Raw genomic sequence first — 22896 nt, 5'->3', positions numbered from 1 at the left:
CCTATCTCTTGGCAGTCACTGTAGCTTCTCAAAGTTTTAATTGGTCAAGTTTTCTCAAATTTGACAAAGCTGGGCACAGTCATACCTGTCAGAGACCTCCATTCTAGACCCTTGAAGGTCAGATTTTGCTTCAAGCTCATCCCATTCAAGCCTTTGGGTGCAGTACATGTGCTCACCTGGCCAGGAACAGACATGAAAGCAACAGAAACAATGCCCAGGTCAGTAGGGTTATGACTCATCCTCAAAGCCCCACAGGGCATTGCATCCCAACAAAAGGCTTGATGGGAGGGGCAGTCCCTAGGAGTGCAGGGCTCTGGGGAATCCTGGAACCGTGTCTTGGTGGCCCCGGAGTAGAAACAACGCCATTAGATCAAATGATCTCCCACCCAGCACACTACAGGTGTTCCTAAGTGTTTGTTGAATGAATGAGCGAGCAAATGAGTAAGTGAATCAAGGTGTTTTTGTAATTGAGTTAAGGCAGAAACCTACATTCAGAACACAAGGAGGAAATATTTTGTTTTCCCATCTTGTTCATTAAGTTTTATGCTGCAGGTTTTTATTGAGCACCTGCTATAAGCAGGCCATATTCTTTTTTTTTTTTTTTTAAAGATTTTATTTATTTATGCATACAGAACTGGGGTGCAGGCCTGAGGTGTAGGGGGTGTAGGGGGTGAGGGGATTCACCCGAGACAGAATCGGGAGCAGAACAGACAAATCAATGAAGTACACTGCTGAGGGGAGCAGCAGGCAGGTCAGGAGAGGTCCGCCGTGCTGTGTGGGTCACCTGAGGGATTGGGAATCGAACTCACACTGAAGTGGCTGTGGCTCGCTTGCGGTGCTGCGCCTTAACCCATTGCGCCACCAGGGAGGGCCCTGCCAGGCCAGATTCTATGTGCTGGGGACATAGAAGTGAACACAACAGACAAGCTCCTTGACTGCACAGAGCTTATGGACAGGCGGGAGGACCAGCAAGTGGCCGCAGAGTTACGAGCAGGGCGGTGAGAGTGTGCAGAGGCTCTGGCCTGCTCCAGAAGGTCCCTGAGACCTTTTAGGCAAACCCAGCAGGTGTGTAGGGTCAGGCCAGCGAGGGAGGGAGCAGCAAGTCCAGGAAGACAGCTGAGCCTTCTGGAATGCTTTGGGGTAAAATCCAGTATTGAGGGAGCTGATGGCTGCTCAACATGGTGTGATTTTAGAAAACAACAACAATAATAATCGTTGTCATTTCTCCCTGCTCTCCTCCAAAAGAATCTTCACTTCCCTTTTCGTGGGCTGCAGCTCTAATTGGGTAAGTGGTTTCTTTAGAAATAATTAGAGATTGTAATCAGCTGCTATTCACAAGTCTTCTGTAGGAACTAATTTGCAAGTCTCTTCAGACTTGGCCTTAAAACTTCCCCGAAGCTGGGACACATGTACATCAAAGCCCCCAAGGAACCAGGCTGGATTTCAGACGAAGAGAAAAGAGGAAGTCAGGCCTGCCTGCTGTCAGCATACACCAGCACACCCAGTCCCTTGTTCTCGATTCACAAGCATCTGGAATAATCAAACTGTCTTCAACTCCATACTCCTCAATTAAAAAAAAAAAAAGGATTGAGGTCAGTTTACACCAGCTGTGAGCAGTTTCTCTTAAGAACTGGAGCTGGGTGGGAATCTCAGCCACAGACATGTTGTGAAGCTTTCAGCCTCCCTGACCTGTGCTTTAAGACTTCCTCACAGCAGTTTTGCAGTGTCCCCATGGAAAGTTCTGGCCACCCACTGTGTGTTAATGTTCCCTTTCTTCAATCCCAGGAAACAGTGCAGACTCCTAAAACCCCCAAAGCCCTGTCCTCAATGCCTTCAGCACCCCAAGCCTCCATCCTTGCCGGAAACACTTGCTTCCTGGCCCTGCCCTCCGCTCCAGGGGGCCTCTGCTCTTCAAATTGCCAGAGGTGACAAAGTGGGTGAAGGGCCATGGAGGCAGGCAGTGGGCAGAAAGGGGCAGGGGCGATGGCCCTTGAGAGCAAAGGCATCCTTGTCCCTGGGTGCTCATGTCAAGTGGAGGATGTGACTTCCAGAGCATGGAGTAGCAGTTAAAATACCAGAACAACACTGAGGAAATGCGCTGCCATGTTAGTAATTCCCTGAGGTTAATGCAAGTTTGGGGGATTTTTATTTTCTTCTTTTCATAGGCCTTGAATTAGGACCTTTTCTAGCTTATGCTAATTTTACCAGCCCCAGTTCCTAGAATTGTTTGAAAACGTATGGCGAGAACGAGACAGAGACAGAGAGGCTGAGATATGTGGGCAGAGAAACAGATGCACAGCTGGACTGACCAGGAGCCGGGCAGGCTGAACCTCTGTCTCATGTGGGGCCCCCGCCCTTGGCTCCTCAGTCTTCTCTGTGAAACCATGTCCTGCCTCCTGTCCACACCTTCTGCCACCGTTGCGATCCTCAACTCAGAAAACGTAGGAGGGCCTGGCTGGGCAGAATGTTGCATACATGAGGAGGAAGGAGGCCAGTTAGGCGCTGAGGATTTAAACAGCGTTCTTCTAAGTGTGTCACCTGCATGCAGATTCCTGGGCCCACGCACAGATTGGCTCTCTGGGAGCAGGACCCCGAGCCGGCATTTCGGCAAGTTACACGTGCATGCCTTTGCCTTCACCAGACCGCCAGATTCTGGTGTTTGTTCCAGTTGAGGTCTGGGCAGTTACAGCCATCAGCAGCAGGTCAAGCAGAGGAAGGAGGGTGGTTGTAGGCGCCGGTGAGGGCCCCAGAGCAGCGTGAGGCCTAGCGATGACCTTCCTGCAACCTGAGCCTCACTGAAGAGAAGAGCAGGGTATCAGCCCCATGGAGGGTGTGTGGAACAGTCACATCGTGTGTGGGCTGTGAGTTCAGAGAGCAGATGGGATGCCACGGTGGAGCCCCTTTTTGGAGGGGGTCATCTGGCTTGGGAGCAGGGACTTGGGTAGAGGGCAACCCTGCCCCTCTCAAGACCTCCCTCCCAGGCTGTCAGGCTACTGTGGTGGGTGACCTGGCACACTCTGTTCCATGCCCCCTGCCTGGGGACTCCAAATAGCTCTGTTTGGCCTGTGCACGCTAGAGCCCTGATCCCTGATCCTCTGGGCTGGCTGGTGCCAGGTCCCCTCTACAAACAAGGCGGCCCCAGGCCCAGCTTCTAAAGTACTCACAGGTTTGCTTCCAGAGATGCTGAAGTACCTCTGCTTCCCCCGTAGACCCTTCACTCGTTCATGTGAGAGGCAGCACAGCCACCTGCCGGTGTGGCCTGAGATCAGGTACTTACCCTCTCTGTTCACTGTCTGCCCGGCTTCTGATACCAAGGAAGGAGAATGTTCTTCGGATTTTCCCTGAGATAATCCACCACCTTGTTGCAGGGCTTGGCCCATAGCAAGGGTTCCATTACCTTAGTGACTGATGGCAGCGACCAGTTCCCCCAACAGCCAAGTGCTGAGTACCCCTGTGCTTGCTAGAGAGGAGGGGCTAGGGTCTGGGGCCTGGACACCTGCGAGACTGCTCCCTAGGAGCCTGCATGATGGCAGCGTGGGGCCCTGGGTACAAAGCGAGTGGCCGCCTCTGTGATGGGGGGTGGAATACACTTCGGTGAGGTCGTGAAACAAGAATGGGGGCTGCGTGGAGGGGTGTGCGAAGCGTCCCCTCCAGGGTGTGACATCCCCACTCGTCCTCCCTGTATGCTAGGCTTTGCAAAGAGAAGGACAGGCGCCCGCGGGGCCGCTCGCCCTCGGGGCCGCTGTGGGACGCCAGCAGCTGTTTCCAAGCCCAACTTGGAGCTCTGGACACTTGTGCAGTGCTGGAAAGGGGCCACCTGGCGCCTGGGTTGCAGCTGCCGAGACCCCCAGACCGGCAGGCACCGCGTCCCAGCTGTGGGCCCTGGGCCCCCCAGAAGCACCCCTGCAGCCCCCCGCCCCATCAGTCCGTCAGCAAGCAGCAGCTGTCCTGCATCTTCTCTCCTTCACACGCAGCCCGCCCCGCCCACGTAACTGCTCTCAGGTGCGCCTGGGCGGTTTCTCCGCCTTCCACGCCGCAGTCGCCACTAACGCACTCGGCAGCCACAGGGCTGCAGGTTTGCGCTCCCCGCTACCTCCGGCTTTGGAGGCGTGTGGGGCCGCAACCCCTTCACCCAGACTTGGGAAACCAGCGGGGCTTAAATATTTCCAGTCCCGCCAGCAAAGCGCCATCCACAGCCCACCGAAGCCCAGGTGAGTGCGCCCACGAGATTTAATGACCCCGGCCCAGGCAGTGGGTGGTCTCCAGGGCTGGAGCCTGGGGAGAGAGAGTCGAGCCAGGCCGAGGTACAAAGGAAAGGGACCCAAAAGGAGGCGCCTGCTGGCTTTAATTTGGGGGGCTGAGTAACCAAGGCGGCCATCTGGTATACCCACCCTGGCAGTGGTGGGCTTCCGGGCTGCAGCTCTGAGGCCGCGTTTTGTAATGAGCGAACAATGAGCGTGAGCCCCTGGGCCCCTCCTGTGAGCCCCGAAACGCGGGCCTCGGGCCTCCTGAGTAGCAGTGTTTCCACCTCTCGGGGAAGAGGGACGCAAAGGGCCGCCGGCAGTCCCTCAGCGGGGGTTGCCTGCCCCTCCCCGGGCTGACGCGCTGCATGAAGTGATGCAATGTTTGAAATGAAACCGGGTGTGCTGGATCACCAGATGGTCCTGGGGGGCCGGGGGGTCGCAGAGCAGGCATGCGGGACACGCTGTGAGTGACGCCCACGGGGTTTGCCCTCTGCAGCCTCCCGGTTGGCAGATGGGCCTTTGCGCGAGTTTTCCGTGATAACAGGTGGCTTCCGCCCGCCTCTTTGGCCAAGGCAGGGGAACCAGGACCTGCTCACACCTGTGCCGGTTCCTCCAGGGGCGAGAGCCCAGACGGCAGCCGACTCTTGTTCTAATGTTGTTTCTCCGGGGCAAGCAGTGTGGGTCATGGCCACGCCCTGTTAGGCCTCTCAGGGCTGAGCTCCGCTGGGGCCAGTAACACATGCCAGCAGCCAGCAAGGCGTTTCCCACACACATGCCCCTGGCAAGGGAGAGAGCAGCAACACTGGGACCCGAAGAACTTCCCTGGCCTTAACCGGGTCCTGGCAGGAAAGCCAGACGCTGGCATGTTCACGGAGCTTTACTTCCGCGCAACCAAGTCATTGGACTCCCTTTCTAACAACTCCCCTATCGTGTTTGACACCCAGTTTCTCCCTTGCCTCGGGGTCTCTCCTCACTCCTTCCCCCTTCCCAACCCCATCCTTCAGGGGCTCAGGGGTGGAAGACTCCATCCAGGATGGAGGACCTGCTAGAGTTCCTGGTACCCACAGTCAAGCACCGCTTGGTATTTAGCCCGTCGCAGTCAGCCGGCCCCATGTCCCTCAAGACACCGAGGCCTGTGAACCCCTGAGCTCGTCGGGCGGATTCCACACGTCGCGTGCGGCCGGGGTATTTGCTGAATGCAGACGGGTGGCATCATCTCGCACTGCTCCCCTCCTTCTCCAGGGTCTCGTTGGCATCCTCCTTCCTAGCTTGCTAATCACTTGTGAGACCAGATGGCAAAGCAAATGGTGATTGATTTTACAGTGCCATAAGGAGTTAGAACTTTCTTTCTTTCTGGAATTAAGTATTAAGTATTTTTTAAGCCCCCATTTCCAGACACTTAGTCCACAAAGAGGGCATCAACCTTGTGCTTTGAACTTGACCATTATCGTCGCCTTTAACCTTCACTGTGCTCTTGTGTGGTGGAGACAGAGGAAACTGAGGCCCAGACCAGATAAGTGACCTGTCCAAGGTCTCACCACTGGGAACCCCCCTCCTTTGCTATGTGTGCCCCACACTTCCAAGCCGACGTCTGCCCTATAGCTGGGAGACGTCGGCAAGACACATTCTTCACTTGATGTGAGATGTCCAGTCTCCAGGAGAAGGACCTCCAAATCGGGCCAGGATCCCTCAGGAAGAAAGAGGAAAGGGGACATTTGTAAGAACTTTATGGGAGGAAGTGACACTGGACCTGTGGATGTCGAGAAAGGGTCTTGCTTGATGGTGGGGGGACCTTCACCCCCAGCAAGCTCCTGGGTGCCCTTCCACCCTCCTGAAGCAGTGTGCCAAGCAGGACCGCCTCAGAGCCAGGGCTTCTTGGTGACAGCCCAACAGGCTACATTTCAGGGCTGCTTCTCGGGCCTGACATATCCTGTGAGGTCCACGCTCGTGCTCTTCCCGCCCTCTGGCGGAGGAAGTCAAGGCACAGGAAGTCAAGTAGCTTGCCCACAGCTCTAGAGCTAGCGAAGTACAGGAGTCAGGGTTCACACTGGGGCCTGGCTCTTCTCTTCCCAGGCTCTGAAGAAGTCTCCGCATTGGAGACTTGACTTGGGAGGAGGTGGGCTGGGGATTGGAGTAAGGAAGGGGTTTCTTTGAAATGCCAGTGGGGGTGGGGGTGACTGAGGCAGCAGTCTCACTGGGTGAGGAGGGGCTGCTCCCTGCTCCCAGCTCCCTCTCTGCAGCCTGGGCCAGCCTGTCTCTGGAGAAGCTGAAGGCTCCGTACCAGCAGCTCCCCAGACAGCAGGGGGCTGGGAGGGCCGGCTCCTGCCAGCAGTGATGCTTGCCGAGACACCTCGGGGTGCTGCTACCAGCGGGCACGTGGCGGGGGCTAGCAGCTGTTGAGACAGTCTGGGGGGGCCTAGGGGGCTGCTGGCTGACTTCGCACTTCTCTACAGAAGTGGACTTGCCTTCCTGTTTTATGTGTGTTTATTTTTTTAAGATTTATTTATGCATACAGAGCTGGGGTACAGAACAGAGGTGCAGGGGCGGTGAGAGGATTCACCAGAGACAGAGTGGGGAGCAGAACAGGCCGACTGACAAAGTACGCTGCTGAGGGGAGCAGCGGGCGGGTCTGGAAAGGTCTGCCGAGCTATGTGGGTCACCTCCGGGGCAGGTGGGGATCAAACTCATGCAGAAGTGGCTTTAGCTTCTCAGTGCTGCTGTGCTTTAACCCGCTGCGCCACCAGGGAGGGCCTGCCTTTCTGTTATGTGTTTCAAAATCTATTTCAAAGTGGTTGAGGGATGTTGTAACTCCTTGAAAATCCAGCCCCAACCCCCTGAGCAAGAAAGTGGTTGTTCTCAAGTTCCAATACTGGTTTCTCTGACCAGCAGCAAGGTCCCTTCTGAAGGGCCAGCAAGCCCAGCCTGGTGGGTTACGGGCTGCGTGCCCTTGTTCCTTCTAACCCCAGGCCCATCTACGGACGCAGAAGCAGGCTCAGGGAGGTCGACTTGTCCAAGGTCAGGCTGCGATCCCGGGGCAGGGTTGAATTGAGGATGTGAGTCTGAGCACCACGCACTGCTTCTCCTACCCTGCCCTGAACACGGATGCTGGTGGAGGATGGTGTGGATTTCAGCAGTCCACTCGTCCCCGGCAGGGTGAAGGCCTTCGTTTCCTTCTACCGTTCACCCCACAGTGAAGTGACTGTGCATTGTGCAAGCACCAGGCAAGGCTGGAACGAGCACTTGCTAGTGATGTCTTTTGAGTTCAGGGTCTGGGGTTCACTCTGGGAAAGGTTTCACCAGAGCTCCCCTTTCAGCGGCCCATGGCGAGATTCTTCACGAGACAGAGACTCAGTTATATTTAAAGAGGACGTTTATTAGAAAGAGACAGGAGAAGGAAAGACACTTGTATAGGTGCATGTGGGCAGGAAGAGCTGTCCTGAAGGGACAGGCTTGCGGAGAGAGGCCTGCGTGGCTGCGGGCGGGCGGCCTTAGGAGAGCGGCCTCCCCTGAGGGAGGTCAGTGCAGAGAGGTCCCTGCATGGTCAGGGGCAGGCAGGAGGCTGCTGCCCTGCGGAGGGAGAGAGCAGGTGGAAACACCTGCATAGTCACAGGTGGGCAGAGGAGCGGCTGCCCGGCGCTGGTGAGTGCAGATACTGCCCTGACAGAGGCAGCTTCTCTCTGGGAGGGGCTCACTCTGTGAGCCTAGGTTTGCTGGCTTTGAGTAGAATCTGAGAGGACTGGAGATTCCCTAGTGAGCTTCATCTCCATGTCCTTGTCTTCACCTGGGCACCAGGCATCCTGGCTTTGGTGCCCGAGGACCTTAATTCCATGGCTGTGTCATGCTGCACTGTCCCCTTGTGTGACTCAGTCTGGTGATGCCTCCCCGCGCTCCTTCCTCATCATTAGCAAGTGGTTCTTTCCATAGGGAAGAGCCTTAGAATGGCCAGGACGCAGCCTCATGCCCACAGAGAGCCAGAGGGAGAAGACGTGGGCTCTCCGTGCTGCGGAAGGCTGAAACCTAAGGACCAAATGCGCCATTTACAAGGAACTGGATGGGAGGAGTTGGAGGGAGTTAAGTGACATAAGAGAAGCCAGAGTGATAAAGACACACAGGAGGCTTGCATAGCCGAGGGAAGGGTCACCTAAAAAAATACTGGGTTGTCGAAAAAGCCATGACATTTTTTTCTATGTTTTTTTCAAGCAAAAATGCATCATGACTTTTCTGACAGTCCAGTACTTGCAAAGAGGAGCAGGCAGTCATCATGCAGTGAGGCTCTGGGGTGAAGAGGGAGGGAGCGGGGTAAGGGTCTCGTGTGTGAGGGGGGTGGAGAAACTACCTTACAGGCCTGTGATCTTATACACCAAGGGCTCCTGCTATGTCTTAGGCATAACAGATGCTCAGATAATCTATTTCCATCATAAAAATGACAGCCCTCTGCAAAACTTCATCGACCTCTCCCCTCCCCACCCCACCCCCAGAATCACGCTGTTCTGGTTGTGCTGCTAATAAATGATGACGCTGTGGGTCTGAGCTGTAAGAGAGGGAAGCCAACTAAGCAGGGTCCCTGACTGATCTGGCCTGGGGGTGGCGTCATCCTGGGATAGCGGCATTCTAGAAGCCCACACAGATAGCAGGAAGCGGAGGGGCTTCTGGAGAAACCAGAGGAGCCCATGCCCACGGGGGTTGCACGGTGTGGGCCGGCTGCTGGCACATGGCCGGCTCCCAGCTCCTGTGTGCCAGACTCAGGAGCCTGAACCCTGTGTGGGTTCAGTGCGGGGACTGTGGCTGGGGGGGGGTCCAGGCTGCCACCCCCAGCATGTGGTTGTGCCCAGTGGCGGGAAGTGCCCAGGATCGGGGAGTAGGAATCCGGGGTCTGGCTGTCCTGGACAGCGGTGCTGTTGCCAGAGTGGGGGAACACGGGCAGGTGCTAACGCACTTTCAGGTGTTCTGGTTTTGAGACTCCTATGGGATATTGTGGGGTGATGATCAATGGAAGGTGAGACTCTGCTTTCTGCCTCTTCCATGAACCCCAACTTTCCCCTCCTCCTCCCTACAAAATGGCCATCCCAGTGTCGCTGAAAGGCCTGGGTCAGAACATTCCATGCAGAAGGGATCGGAGTTTCAAACCTCCTGAGGTCAATGAGTGGCCATGTTCAGAGGAGGGGAGGAAGGATGGGGAGAGCAGGGAGGAAAGGAAGTGAAAGGGAGAGAGGCATAGACTGACCATTTTGCCGAGGAGGATGCTGGGAAGAAGCCAGTGACCCACAGGCTTGCAGGAAATGCCCAGCTTGGCTGAAGGGCAGCTTCCCCCGAGGCACCCAGCTTAGTGCCGTATTTCCAGATGTTTCTGCTTAGAAAGTCTTACAACATTCAGAGAAAACGCCCACCCCTCTGGGCCCTGGGCCTTTTGGAAGCGCACCCAGCCTGGCTGAGCTGTAGCAGAGCCCAGAGAAGCAGGGTGGCAGGGGCTGGGCCCCACAGCAGGGGCCTCTTGGCAGCCTGTGGAGACAGCCGGGGGTTGGCCATGTCCTGAGCAGGCGCCTCAGAAGCTGGTCAGTGCCCATGGAAGAGAAGGGCCTGCGGGTCCCGTCCCTTTCCCCAGCAGAGCAGCAGATGTGCTGGAAATGGCCACCTTGGGAAACCCAGGAGCAAGGCTTTCTCGTGGGGGTCTTTTTAAAGATTTGTTTCTTTATGCATACACGAGCTGGGGTATAGGTCAGAGGTGCAGGGGTTGGGAGGATTCACCAGAGACAGAGTGGGGAGCAGAACAGGCAGGTCAACTAGAATGCACTGCTGAGAGGAGACAGGAGAGGTCTGCTCCGCCATGTGGGTCAGCTCCCTGTTAAGGGAGCGAACTCGCTCTGAACTCGCTCTGAGGCGGCTGCAGGGGGCTTCACGGTGCTGCGCTTTAACCCGCTGCGCCACCAGGGAGGGCCCTGGGTTTGGTAACAACCAAATATGGCTTCAGGGACTGGAAGGCAAAGGCCACTCCCGGTGGCTGACAGAGTTGAGCAACTTTGAGAAAAAAAGACGAAGCACTGGGTTTCCCTTAGCACCTTTATGAGGGATGTTTGTGGTATATGCTGCCTAAGAGCTTGCTACATGAATTTTTCTAAGACTCCCTACCAGGGTAGGAAGGGGGTTAATCAGAGTTTGCGTCCCAAGCATTGGGTCCAGCAATCATCCAGTGCCTGTCGTGGTGAGGGAGGTCTGGGTCGAGGAGGGGGCTGTGTGCGCCTGGCTATTCCCAGCGGAAATGACTGAGGTTGAAAAGATGTATCATCTGCCGGGCAGTTTGGGGGGCAAGAGGGTTCACTGACTTCAGGCTAAAGACTTGTGCTCTGGAACTGAACTGCCAGGGTCAACCCGGGCCCAGCACTCCCAAGGTGCAGCTCTTGAGATGCGAGTGTAAGCTCTCTGAGCCTCGGTTTACCCATCTGTAAAGTGGGGGTAGTGCATCTCGGATTACCCGAGGTGGTGGCTGCCACGACCCAGCGGAGTGCCTGGTGCACTGTGGGCACCAGTGCCCTCCCCTCCATCCCATACTGGGTGGGCATCGCCCCATGTGGCACAGGGGGGCACCACAGTCCCTTACAGGGGACCTCACTCCAGGCACAAACAGCCCAGGGACAGTGGAGGGTGATCCGAGGACCCCATGTGCCCCTGCTTTGGAGGGTCCTCTAGCCCGAAAGCTGGCTCAGCGGCCCGCGAGTCCCAGGCCCCCGGCAGTGATGCGGGGATGGTTCTGCTGGTCCCAGAACAGAGACCCACAAGCTTGGAAAGTTGCTTGAGTTTCTGGCTTCACCTTACAGGCCTCACCGTGACTGTGTTGGAGACACCTAGGCACAGACCACACAGTCAGGCGGCAAGAGCGGGTGTGAGTTGTCCTCTGGTGACTCTGATGTCTTTTTGGGGTTCAGGGTCCTGGGGTCCACTCTGGGAAAGGTTTCCCCAGAGCTCCCCTTTCAGTGGCGCACAGCAAGATTCTCCATAAGACAGAGACGCAGTTATATTTAAAGACTGAGTTTATTAAAAAAGGGACAGGGGGCCCTCCCTGGTGGTGCAGCGGGTTAAAGCACAGCACTGAGAATCTAAAGCTGCTTCCGCATGAGTTCGATTCCCGCCTGCCCCGGAGGTGACCACATGGCGCGGCAGACCTCTCCTGACCCGCCCGCTGCTCCCCTCAGCAGTGTACTTCGTCGATCTGCCTGTTCTGCTCCCCGCTCTGTCTCTGGTGACTCCTCTCACCCTCCGCATCTCTGGCCTGTACCCCAGTTCTGTAGGAATAAATAAATAAATCTTTAAAAAAAAAATAGGGCCAGGAAAGGACACTTGCATAGACACCAGCGGGCAGGAAGAGCTGCCCCAGAAGGGACGGGCTTGCTGAGAGAGGCCTGCAAGTCGCAGGCAGGTAGCCTGAGGAGAGCCGCCTCCCCTGACGGAGGTCAGTTCAGAGAAGTCCTGGCAGGCAGGAGGCTGCTGCCCGCAGAGGAGAGCACAGTGGGAAGAAGCACCTGCGTGGGCACAGGTGGGCAGAGGAGCGGCTGCCCGGTGCTGGTGCAGAGACTGCCCTGACAGAGGCAGCTTCTCCTTGGGAGGGGCGCATGCCCTGTGAGCCTGGGTTTGTTGATTTTGGATAGAATCTGAAAGGAGCAGGAGACCCCATGTGGGCTCCATCTCCATGTCAGACCTTTGGGTCTGGGGGCTAGACACGCCCTGCCCCGCCCCCACCCACAAGCAGCCTGCTACCTGCTTGGATTTTCTGCTCTGTACTCCAGGCATTGGTGCCTGAGGGTCTTGATTTCTGTGGCTGTGTCAATGGTTATGCTAATCCCTCTGCCCAGCTCCCTGTGCGTGTCCATCTTGTGATTCCTCCTCTCTGTTCTTGCCCCCACCCCCACCCCCACCCAGTGCCTCTCTGCTGTGCTGGCTCTGGCCACCAGGTCTGCGTTTAGGGATGAAGAGCTCCCCAAGAACTGGAGGCGAGGACCCCCATATACTGGTTTGTCTTTCGGCCCTGTCTGTCCCAGGCAAGAGCTGGGGGGACGCCCCAGCCTGGGGGTCTTCCTGTCCCCTCACTGGCCACAGCACAGCTCACGAAACGCACCTCAGCAAATGCTTCTGTTTCTCCCTTTTGAGGCAGCAGGTGAGTGCGTGGCTTTCTCTGGTCCGGCTGATGTCATTTTGGGGAGTCAGTGGGTTCGGAGTGCAGGGTCCACTCTGGGAGGGTTCACCCAGATCTCCCCTTTCAGCAACATGCGGCGAGTTCTGGTAAGTTTCTCCACGAGCCAGAGACGTCAGTTATGTTCAAAGAGCAGGTTTATTAGGGGAAAGGGGAGCAGGTTTATTAGGGGAAAGGGGAGCAGGTTTACTAGGGGAAAGGGGTTGCGCGGGCAGAAAGGGCGCCCCAAAGGAACAGGTTTGCTGAGAGAGGCCTGCGTGGGTGCAAGCAGGTGGCCTCGAGGAGAGCGGCCTCCCCTGAGGGAGGTCAGTGGAGGGAATCCCGGCGGGTACAGGTCATGGGCAGGCAGGAGGCTGCGGCCCTGCAGAGGGACAGGAGTAGGTGAAAAGGGACCATTGCCCCATAGAGGCAGCTTCTCTGTGGGAGGGCTCACTGCTGCGGAGCCTGCATTTGTTGACTTTGGAGAGAATCTGAGGGACAGGAGACCTCACAGAGGTCCTTATCTTTCACCTTTCGGTGAAAGATGCCACTCCGCCACCTGCTAGATCTGCTGGATCTTATGCTTTGTAACTCAGGCCTTGGCACGTCGGGATCTTGGTTTCTATAGCTGGGTCAGTGGCTGTGCTCTCCCCTTCTGCCCCCGACTCCCTGTGTGAGTCAGCCTTGTGATGCCTCTCTTCTAGCCCTTCCTCTCTCTGGTCACCTGGGAAGGAATGGCAGCTGATCCAGGCTCTCCAGACCTGGCTCTGACCCTCCCACCCAGTGCCTTCTGCAGGGGCTTGCAGGAGACAGCTTCCTGAGCGTCTAGCCTTTGTCTTTTGGTTTAAAAAAAAAAAAAAAAGAGGGTGCAGCCCCACAGCAGGGATCCTGCACCCCACCTGTCTGGAGAATCTGCAGCCTGGCAGAAGTGAAAGGTGAGCCCTGGGGGCCTCTGATGAGCTGTGCCTGAGAGCTGAAGGGCCTTGGGCCTACATCCCGGGAAGTAGATTCATTCATGAAACCAAGCCCCAGGCCCTGACCCCATTTGCTGCTCTGAACTTCTGTTCCTTGCTTGAATAAGAGATGCCACTTAGGGGCTAAAAAAAGATCCCAGCACTCCTCTGTGATCCACCAGTATAATTATGTCTGCGAAGCTTCCTTTCTGTGAGGCCCAGGGGACTGGTTGTATAGCTTCAGCAGCCTGTTCCTGTCTCTTGGGGCACTCGCAGGGCAGAGACAGCTATGGAGCCTCCGTCCTCCAGGGGCAGAGGGCCTGCCTGTCCTGATCTCTCCAGGAAACACCCTTTCTGGGTGATCTTCCCCTTGGCTGCCTCATCCTCAGCACACCTTTAAGAGGTGGGAGGTGCCTGGGCAGGCGGGTGCAGCTCATCTGAACACCCCCCCACCCTGGAGCCAGCGGCTGCTGTTCAGCAGGGTCCCCAGATGGGGAAATGACTGGAGGGGAGGAAGGCTCCAGGCTCTTAGAGTAGGTGTCCTGCAACCTGGCTCTGATTCCTGGAACCTGTGCAAACAGCCCAGAGACCCCACCTGCGGTGATGACAGAACTGTGACCTGGATGGAACCAGCCCAGACACGGAGCTGGTGACAGTGTCTGAGATGACTGCTCTGGGGCCAGGTTTGTAGGCGATTGTGGTGGGGGAGGAAGTCAAGGCTGCTCCTGGCCAGAGCAGGACGGGGACTTGGGGTTCCTGCTGCAGCACGGCTCCAGCCTTCCCCCCACCGGGGAGCACACAAGAGGCTACAAGAGGAAAGCCTAAGAGTGGCTCACATGTACCTTGGAAACAATAGAACAGGAAACGCCGATTTGCTCCAGAAAGAAATCCGCCTTCAGGGGTGTGTCACCCCCCGCAGTTCACCGGCTCTGAGGCTCCAGGCTGCTGTGCAGTCTGTTACTACATATTAATAGCTAATCTCTATATAGCTAGAAAATTGCTCTTTAGACCTCCAATTTACGTAACAGCTGCCAACTCAAGTTGCCCCCAATTGCTTCCTCTGTCTCCTGCGACAGTGAGGTATGGGAGCGCCGCGAGCGAGGCGTTTGCACAGATGACAGATGTGTTGCAGGCTGCAGAGCTCCCTGGGTGCAAGCCAGGCCCAAGCAGCACTCACCAAAGTGGGGGGAGGTGGGACCACCCCAGGGCAGCTCAGCAGGTCCCCAAGGAGACCAGATCCGCTGAGTCACTCCCGCAGCTGGGTGTGCAGGACTCCGGGTCTCGCTAAACGCCGGCTGTGACCCTCCACGATGATGAACAGTGCAGTCAGCAGAGGAAGGGGATGTGTATGCGCTGGCTGTGCTCAGCACCCTCTGGTGGTTGCACCCCCAGAATGAGGTTGGGTGCGCCTCAGGGCTCAATGCCTTCCTGTGGGCTCTGGGACTCCTCAAAGCCATCCTGACAGCAGACAGGGTATTGTCCTCATTTTGCAGAGGCCTGGAAGGGGTCAACGTTCTGCTCCGTCTAGAAAGAGAAGCAGGGGAAGAACCAGAACCAGAAGCAAATTGGCTCAAGGAAGGAGAGAGGGGAGAGGAAATGGAGAAGTGGGAGGAAGGGAGGCGGGGAAGAGTCAAAAACGTTCTGACCCCAAAGGCCTCGACCAGAAGACATGCGTGGGCCTAGGCTGCACAGTGGGGACACCCACCCTCGCTGCTCCCGCTCGCCAGCAGGGATGTCAAGCACCCCGCATCGTAGGCAGGGCAGCTGCTATCCGCCCTGACTTCTGATTCCCCGGAGATCCAGCCTGGTCCCTTCCCTGCCATTGTCCCTGTTCTGGGCCACCATTCATCGGGAGCCCGGGCCCGTTGGCAGCCGCCCCAGGCCTATTCCTGCACCCTGCCCAGGCCTCCGGAAGCCCAGACAGCTGATCGGAGAGGGAAAAGAGGCCTTCCAGCTGCACCTGGCCAAGCTGAAAGGCCCCCCTGGCAGCGGGCACCCCGGCCCGGCCCTCCCAGGGCCGCCCTGGTGACAGCACCCGCTCTGTGAGTCCCTCCTGCCCTCTGGCCTCACCCGAGGAGCTGACAGTGCAGCAAAGGCTGGCTGAGACCCGCGGCAGCTGGTTCACCATTCAGAGCGTTTGTGTCCAGGCACCGGGGTAGAGAGAACAGAACAGTGGGAACCACCTGTCCTCTCTGAGCCGCCGTCCAGAAGGGAGAGGCATCGTTGGGATGAGTGTGAGAAGGTGCTGAGCACCCGGAGCAGAGGGCAGCGGGCCTGGGGAGGGCCCAGTGGGTTCTCGTAACTCCCCCCACACACACACACTCTGCGAGTGTTCCTGGGAGTGCTGTCTGCACGCCCGGGGTCTGGCCTGTTCCACCCCCACAGTTGCCCACTGGTGCCATTAACCGAGCAGGGGAAGACCTGGGATGGAAGACATGGGGGCCCAGAACACCCTCTCCAAAAGGGGACCTCCTTACTAGTCAGGGAGAAGGTGCCCGCTGGTAGCCCACAAGCTAACCCGCCAGTGAGTGACGGGTTGGCCTACACCGGTGCAAACATGTTTCTAGCTAACCTTGAAGAAAGCGGAGATGACACGTAAAATGTGGGTTGCTCCCTGAAAAAGCTGCACTGCCTTCGAAGACCGGGCTCCCTTTCCTGCATGGCGACACCAGCCAGACCCAGCCTCGCCCACCTTCAGGGGCCCCCTTGCTGACACGGGGGCATTTGAATTTGTGATTCAGCCTCAGGCCACCAGTTTGAAGCCCTGTATGGAAAGAGGGCCCCTGACAAGCTACTGCTCACCTGTGTTTGCCCTCGAAGCTCCAGGTTAAAATGAAGTTCAGATTCGCTCTCTGTGGTCAGGCTGCAGGAGCTGCTCCAGAGTCCGGGCCCAGGCCTGGGCCACCCAGTGCTTCCACCCACCCTCCAGGCCTCCAAGTGCAGCTTCCACCGAGTTTCAGACAGATATGGAACTGCAATCAGTCTGGCCTCAAGCAAGTGTTTCCCTAGTGACAAGTTCAAATCCGAAGAAAGCAATTTCCCTGGCAATGCTAATGTCACTTAGCCTGGGCTTGTTGCTCTCCTCACATCTTCAGGATTGCAGCAAATTCAGACAGGGTATTTCTTTAAAGGCTGCTATGTTTCTCTACTTTTCCAAGCACAGAAGCTTTGACATATTCCGTAACCCCCAGAGATGCACCACCCTGGGGTCTGAGGCCCGGCTTTCTGCACCTTGGACCCCTGCACCTGCTGAGGGGAAGCCCCTTATTTTGAATCTGAAGACCCGGGAGCTGAAACTTCCCCAGGATCACACTCAGGTCCCTGCGGAGTCCAGCCTGGGTTTTAGTTGCTGGCATTGGAGCCTTGAAGCCAAAGGTCTCCCCCAAGGACCCCAGAGCTCTGGGGGGCGGTGAGCGGGGTGGCACTCGCAGCCCTGAAGACAGTGATTCGCAGGGGGTCAAACCCCAGCCCCTAGCTGCAGGATCTTGAACAGATGACTTCCCTCCTCCCTGCCCTAGGTTTCCCTGTCGGGACCTGGGAACACAGAGGGGCCCTGTCTGCGCCAGGGGCTGGTACAGGTGCTGTGCGATGGCCAGCAGCTGGCGAGAGTGCGCCTCCTGGCTGTGGGGATGATGGCGCCAATTCTTCCTAACTGGCCCTTTCCCTGAGTCTAGGAATTTCAGTACTAGAAGGAAGTGTAAGATAAAATCACAGCAAGGAGGGTCACTGGGTTCTCTTCTTGATCCCCCAAGTCCAAGATTACCAGGTCGGTGGCATACAGCTGAGGTGCTAGGGAAGGGGGTTGCCTGGGACTTTTAAGGGGAGAAAGAAATGGAAGTTGGGTCCATGTCGTTAATGGCAGATTCTGTTCCCACCCCACCCCCCAGCCCACCCCCCAGCCCACAATGGGGCAGAGATTGGCAGCTGGGTGCGCTGTCCGAGGGAAACCATAACCACCACAGAAGATGCTTTGATTTGCAGGGAGGCCAGCTTTTTTCTTCCTTTTAAGATGAAACATAATAGAGTTTTAAAGACTCATACCGTACCTAAATTTGGGATTTAAACTAATTATGGTTGCCTTTTTTAAATGCCCAAATTAAAAATCGACATCTACATGAGAACGTAGGCCACAGTCCAAGCCCCTAGCCACACCCATCATTCCTAGAACCAGCTCTCCCCGGACCTAATTTATACTTTGGGGAGATGAAAGGGAGATGGGGGGGCAAGGGTGGAGGAGAAATCTAAGACTTCCTGGCGGCAGAAGATAAATCGGGCTTGTGTTCCATGAGGAAAGAGCGCTAGGAATTGGCAAAAGAGGTACAGAACCATCCTACTCACTCCCTCACCATGCAATGTTGGGGTCCACAAAGGTGGTCCCCACGCCAGCAGCGTCCACATCGTACAGTGTTAATAGCTGAGTCATGCTGCCCCCAGCCCATACACCGAAATCCCAACCCCGGCCCTGGTGTGTGATGGTGTTTGGAGGTAGGGCCTTAAAAAGGTGATCACAGTAGTGCGATCACGCTAGGTTGGTCCTAGCCCGTATGACCAGCGACCTTACAGAGAGGTGGAGACTCCAGGGGCAAACAAGTGAGCCCCCTGGGACCACCCTGCCTGCAGGGCTGGGCCTGGAGAAAAGACATTTCCGCCTCAGCCACCCGCCTGGTGTTTTGCTGTTGAAACCTACCAAGTCACACATCTGCGCGCTCACTGGAAATGCACGCTCTCAGGCCCTGCCCTGGAAGCTCAAGCCCCCTTGAGTTTCAAGCCAGCAAGGTGTGTTTTAGCAAGTCCAAAACCTTCATCCAGGTTTCCTAAAGCAAGGCTCAGGTGTTCACAGACGCCCACGGGGCCTGCAGTTCTGTGCAAGCCGTGTATTAATTTTGAACTTTCATTTTGGTTATAATCTTTTGGAAAAGTTCAGGCACTTCTGCCCTGTGAAGTGTCTTCTGTGTTTACTGAGGGTCTCAATGGCACCATGTAGCCCCATTTTTATTGCCGTGGGCTAAATAAGAAACAGGGGAGGCAGAAAATGAGGAAGGGATGACTTTGTACTGAGTTAAAGCCACAGGATGGTTGGGGTGCTGGTTTTGCAGTAAGGGAAAAGGAGGAAGCAGTGGGAAGCAGACAGCTCCTGCAGCAGAGAGGGCCAGCCTGCCAGAGGCCGCATGGCACAGCCTGGCAGGGCTTGGTATCCAGGGAAACAATGTCATCCCCAGGTTAACATACTCTGTGGTCTCTGAGCTGTAGACCTTTAAATGTGTGCCATCTTAGGAACATTTTAGTAAGTCAACACTAGGCTGAAGTGATTTTAAAATAAAAAGTTCAAGTCAAACATGCATTAAAACAGTTAAAAATAGCACAAGTTCGATCCCCAGCCAGGGAGCTGACCCACATGGCCCAGCAGACCTCTCCTGTCCTGCTGTCTGCTCCCCTCAGCAGTGTACTTCAGTCCATCTGCCTGTGTTGCTCCCCACTCTGTCTCTGGTGAATCTCCTCACCCCCCCCCCCCGCCCCTCTGGCCTGTACCCCAGTTCTTATATGCATAAATAACTTTAAAAAGAAAAAAAAAATGGCTCGAGCCTCAGTGAAATATCCCCCGCTGAGAAGGGGCCTGGGTGTGTCAGTTTGAGAACCTGCATCTGCACTTACGGGCTCACAGGTCTTCAGAGGGAAATGGCACGTGGCCCACTGTGGCAGCTACACCCCCATTTGCCTCCTAAAATGCCGTGGAAGGGACCTTAGATGTCACCTTCCAAAGCCCCCTGAGTTGTTTTCTGTCTCTGCAATTGGACGGAAAAGGAGCCCGGGATATCATTTCCGTTTTTCATGGCTTTGCAGTCTTGGTCCTGAAAGCAGTATTAACTGACACGCTGCCTCCCTGGAGACTCAAGGGGGGGGGGGGTTGTTGTGGGAGCAGCAAATTGTCTCAAAAGAGCCAGAGGGAAAAAGGAGGGATCCCCGTGTTTCTCTGCTCATTGCATCATTTATTACCTTCAAAACCATTCATAGCCATTGAAGTGGGCACAACTGATGGCCCCTTCCCCTCCGAGTCCCTGTTTCCTTTAGGGCAGTCTGGTTTGGGTTTGGTTTTTAAGCAGCACTAATGCTGCTTGTGAGGTGGTGAATACAGCTAAGACGCCAAAGTCAAACGTTTTCCTATTCAGTAAACACTGATTGAGTTTCATGACCTAGGGTTGGTCTACAACAAAATTATATTGCTGCTGAGATTTGCCTTTAAGATTCCTGCTCTCCTTTGGGGGGGAGTCCCATTTTCTTTCATAAAAGCATGCATATTAACCACCTCCTGTAGTTTACAAATTCTGACCCAGATTTGAGCTTATTGTCTAAATATTAAGCCCGGCTTCATTTTGCCAGCACCCTGCTGGGTAGCGCGGTAGGGAGACTGCTCCCACTTTGCAAGGAAGTGCTGAGGCTCTGCGAGGTGAGGGTGGACCCAAGAGCAGACCCGGCATTCAGGCCTCGTCCTCGGTCTCCTGGCCCTCTCCTCTCCGTCAGCCTTCCGCTCACATGCACATTTATATCTTCTACCAGTGTGCTCCACGTCATGGACTGCAGAGCAGTTTCCAGAGGACACTCAGGCAGTTCCAAAGGAAATAAAACGCAACAGTCGATGAGAATTGGGGTCCCCCGGCTTTAAAATTGACCCAGTGTGCCACCTCCATGCCGTCTTCCCACTTCAGTCAAAAAGATGGAACCTGGTGGAGTGAAAAGCGGGCAGCAGGCAGACCCGAGGTGGAAACCCACATGAGCTCAGGCTAGTTCCTGCCTCTGGGGGGCCCCAGTCCCGTTGCCATCTCTCTGTAAGCGCCGCCAGGGCGGTAGACTGGTGTTGCTCTCTCTAGTGCCCAGCAGCCTGCTAACTGGCACAGTGGCAGGACTTGGTCCTGGGAAATCAACCAACTAACAATCCCAGGTGGCTGGGCAGGTAGAGGACAGTTAGTGTGGATCTCGGCTGAAATGCCAGGTGGCTCGAGGGTGATGGGTAATAAGTTCGAGAGTTGATGGCTATTCCTGGCCAACCACGAAGGCTGGTGAAGGAAGAACAAGAGCGGTGGGTGGGCCAGCACAGGGGGCCTTAGAAATGGACGTCTCCGGGCCAGCTGGCGGTGGCCCAGGCAGCTAGCCTGCAGTTAGCCTGCAAGCGCTAACCCTATTCCGCTTGTGCCCCCTGCAGCTGGACCTCTCCAACACGGCCGTGCTGCACCAGATGCGGCGGGACCAGGTCACAGACACGTGCCGCGCCAGCAGCGCCCTGAGCCGCAAGCGCCGGGTGCTGACCCCCAACGACCTGAAGCACCTGGTGGTGGACGAGGACCACGCGCTCATCTATTGCTACGTGCCCAAGGTGGCGTGCACCAACTGGAAGCGGCTCATGATGGTGCTGACCGGCCGGGGCAAGTACAGCGACCCCATGGAGATCCCGGCCAACGAGGCCCACGTGTCGGCCAACCTCAAGACCCTGAACCAGTACAGCATCCCCGAAATCAACCACCGCTTGAAAAGCTACATGAAGTTCCTGTTCGTCCGCGAGCCCTTCGAGAGGCTGGTGTCGGCCTACCGCAACAAGTTCACGCAGAAGTACAACACCTCCTTCCACAAACGCTACGGCACCAAGATCATCAAGCGCCAGCGCAAAAACGCCACGCAGGAGGCGCTGCGCAGAGGTGACGACGTCAAGTTCGAGGAGTTCGTGGCCTATCTCATCGACCCACACACCCAGCGCGAGGAGCCCTTCAACGAGCACTGGCAGACTGTCTACTCCCTGTGCCACCCTTGCCACATCCACTACGACCTGGTGGGCAAGTACGAGACGCTGGAGGAGGATTCTAATTACGTCCTGCAGCTGGCAGGCGTGGGCAGCTACCTGAAGTTCCCCACCTATGCCAAGTCTACGAGAACTACTGATGAAATGACCACAGAATTCTTCCAGAACATCAGCTCAGAGCACCAAACGCAGCTGTACGAAGTCTACAAACTCGATTTTTTAATGTTCAATTACTCAGTGCCAAGCTACCTGAAATTGGAATAAGGGGGTGGGGGGGCGGGACAGAATCGTGCTTTTTAATTTAAGATTTTTATTTGTCAAAAGAATTATATGGATATTGGGTTATTTTGTAAATTAATATTTCTTTGGGGGATGATGCTGCGAGCAGCATAGCGAGAATTATTTAAAATCCTAGCAGGGAAGGATAGCTGTCTTCGCGAGGGGAGCAGGTTGGGCGTCCTTGTATTTTAGACGTGAGTACTGCAACACTGTCTCAGCGGTTTCCTTGTGTGCTGGTGAATTCTATGGACTGTGCATTCCATAAATGCTAATTAATATTATTTATAGTTATTTAAACATGGTCTGTATAGACTTCTTTGGGTGGCTGCAAGATTCTAGGGTCTTTGCAGAAGAAAGCTGTTTCCTTCTATGCTTGCTGAAGCTCATCTGGGGTGTGAACATTCTCCTCCCTGATGCCACCATTCTTGCAGTTGTGCTAGAAATAAATAGAAAGAGGCACCTTTGCAAGGGACTAAATTCAGACTGATTTCCCTTAATGTCAAATGTGATTTTTTTTTTAACCCAAGGAGAGAGCTGATGGTAGCTTTTTTTTTTTGTTTGTTTTTTGTTTTTTCACCAGAATTAGCAGTCTCATAGAATAGGCTTTTTTGCAGTCATTTTAAACTGGCAGTGCCAGTCGTGATGAAAGTGAAGTGGCTGTGGCTTTCCGGCTACAAGTATTTATTGAGCAGCTACTCTGTGCAAGGCCTGACTCTAGGCCCTGCAGGTAGAACAGCGAACAAAACCAATAGTTTCAGCCCTCAAGAAGCTTTACATGGACATGAACTACCCAGCTTCACAGTTAGCAAATCCCTGATATCTGTGAACTTCACACGAGGCTCGAACTATTCATGAGTAGTTAGTTCATGGCCCCTGCAAATAGATATTTGCCTATAGCCTAGACTGGAAAAGCACATGATTGGAGCAGAACACTTAACTTGGTGAGTAGTCCAAGCTCATTGCCTAACCTGAGCAGCGATAAAAATGTTTCCAATCCTGGGCCTGGTCCAACTTTTAAGCCCCAGAACAAATTGCCAGTGACATTATGGAAGAGTGCTGTGATTGATTAGTGATGTCTGCCTTGGGTGAGGGAAGGGGAACTTAGGCTGCATCAAGTGCCTCCTCCTGTCATCTCTAGCCCCACACCCAGGTCTCCAGGTAAAGAGCTCTTTTCTACTCCTAACCCTGTAAAAGAGTAAACAGCTACGACAGGCTTCTGTATTCAGGGACTTTCAGTGGATTGCCCTGTCTACGCCCTGAAGATCAGAGCAGGCTGCTTATACACAAATGCACACGCATACCTGCTCCCAAGTCCTCCAAAGGTTAGGAGACTGGCACCCCTTCACAACCTCCATGCGTGAGCAGCAAGGACAGCCTTCTGTGGTCTCAACCCATGCCCCTTTTCCTTCAGAAGGCTGGAGATTCACTTCCTGTTCCTCACGCATGTCATCTGCCCATGCTTCTCATTTC

The 22896-nt window shown here is 55.4% G+C and overlaps 1 protein-coding gene across 1 annotated transcript in view; it reads left to right on the top strand.

The window, feature by feature from the left end:
• CHST11 (carbohydrate (chondroitin 4) sulfotransferase 11) overlaps positions 1-21719 on the top strand; it is a 213879-nt gene extending 192160 nt beyond the window's left edge. Inside the window, exon 3 of the mRNA XM_004675735.1 lies at positions 20557-21719. Within this exon, the coding sequence (XP_004675792.1) occupies positions 20557-21411 (855 nt within the window). The 3' untranslated portion in view covers positions 21412-21719. The remainder of the gene's footprint in view (positions 1-20556) is intronic.
• Positions 21720-22896: the final 1177 nt, after the last annotated feature.

Source organism: Condylura cristata, unplaced genomic scaffold (assembly GCF_000260355.1).
Source record: "Condylura cristata isolate star-nosed mole 26May11 unplaced genomic scaffold, ConCri1.0 scaffold00004, whole genome shotgun sequence".
NCBI lineage: Eukaryota > Metazoa > Chordata > Mammalia > Eulipotyphla > Talpidae > Condylura > Condylura cristata.
This window is presented reverse-complemented; position numbering and strand designations above follow the sequence as displayed.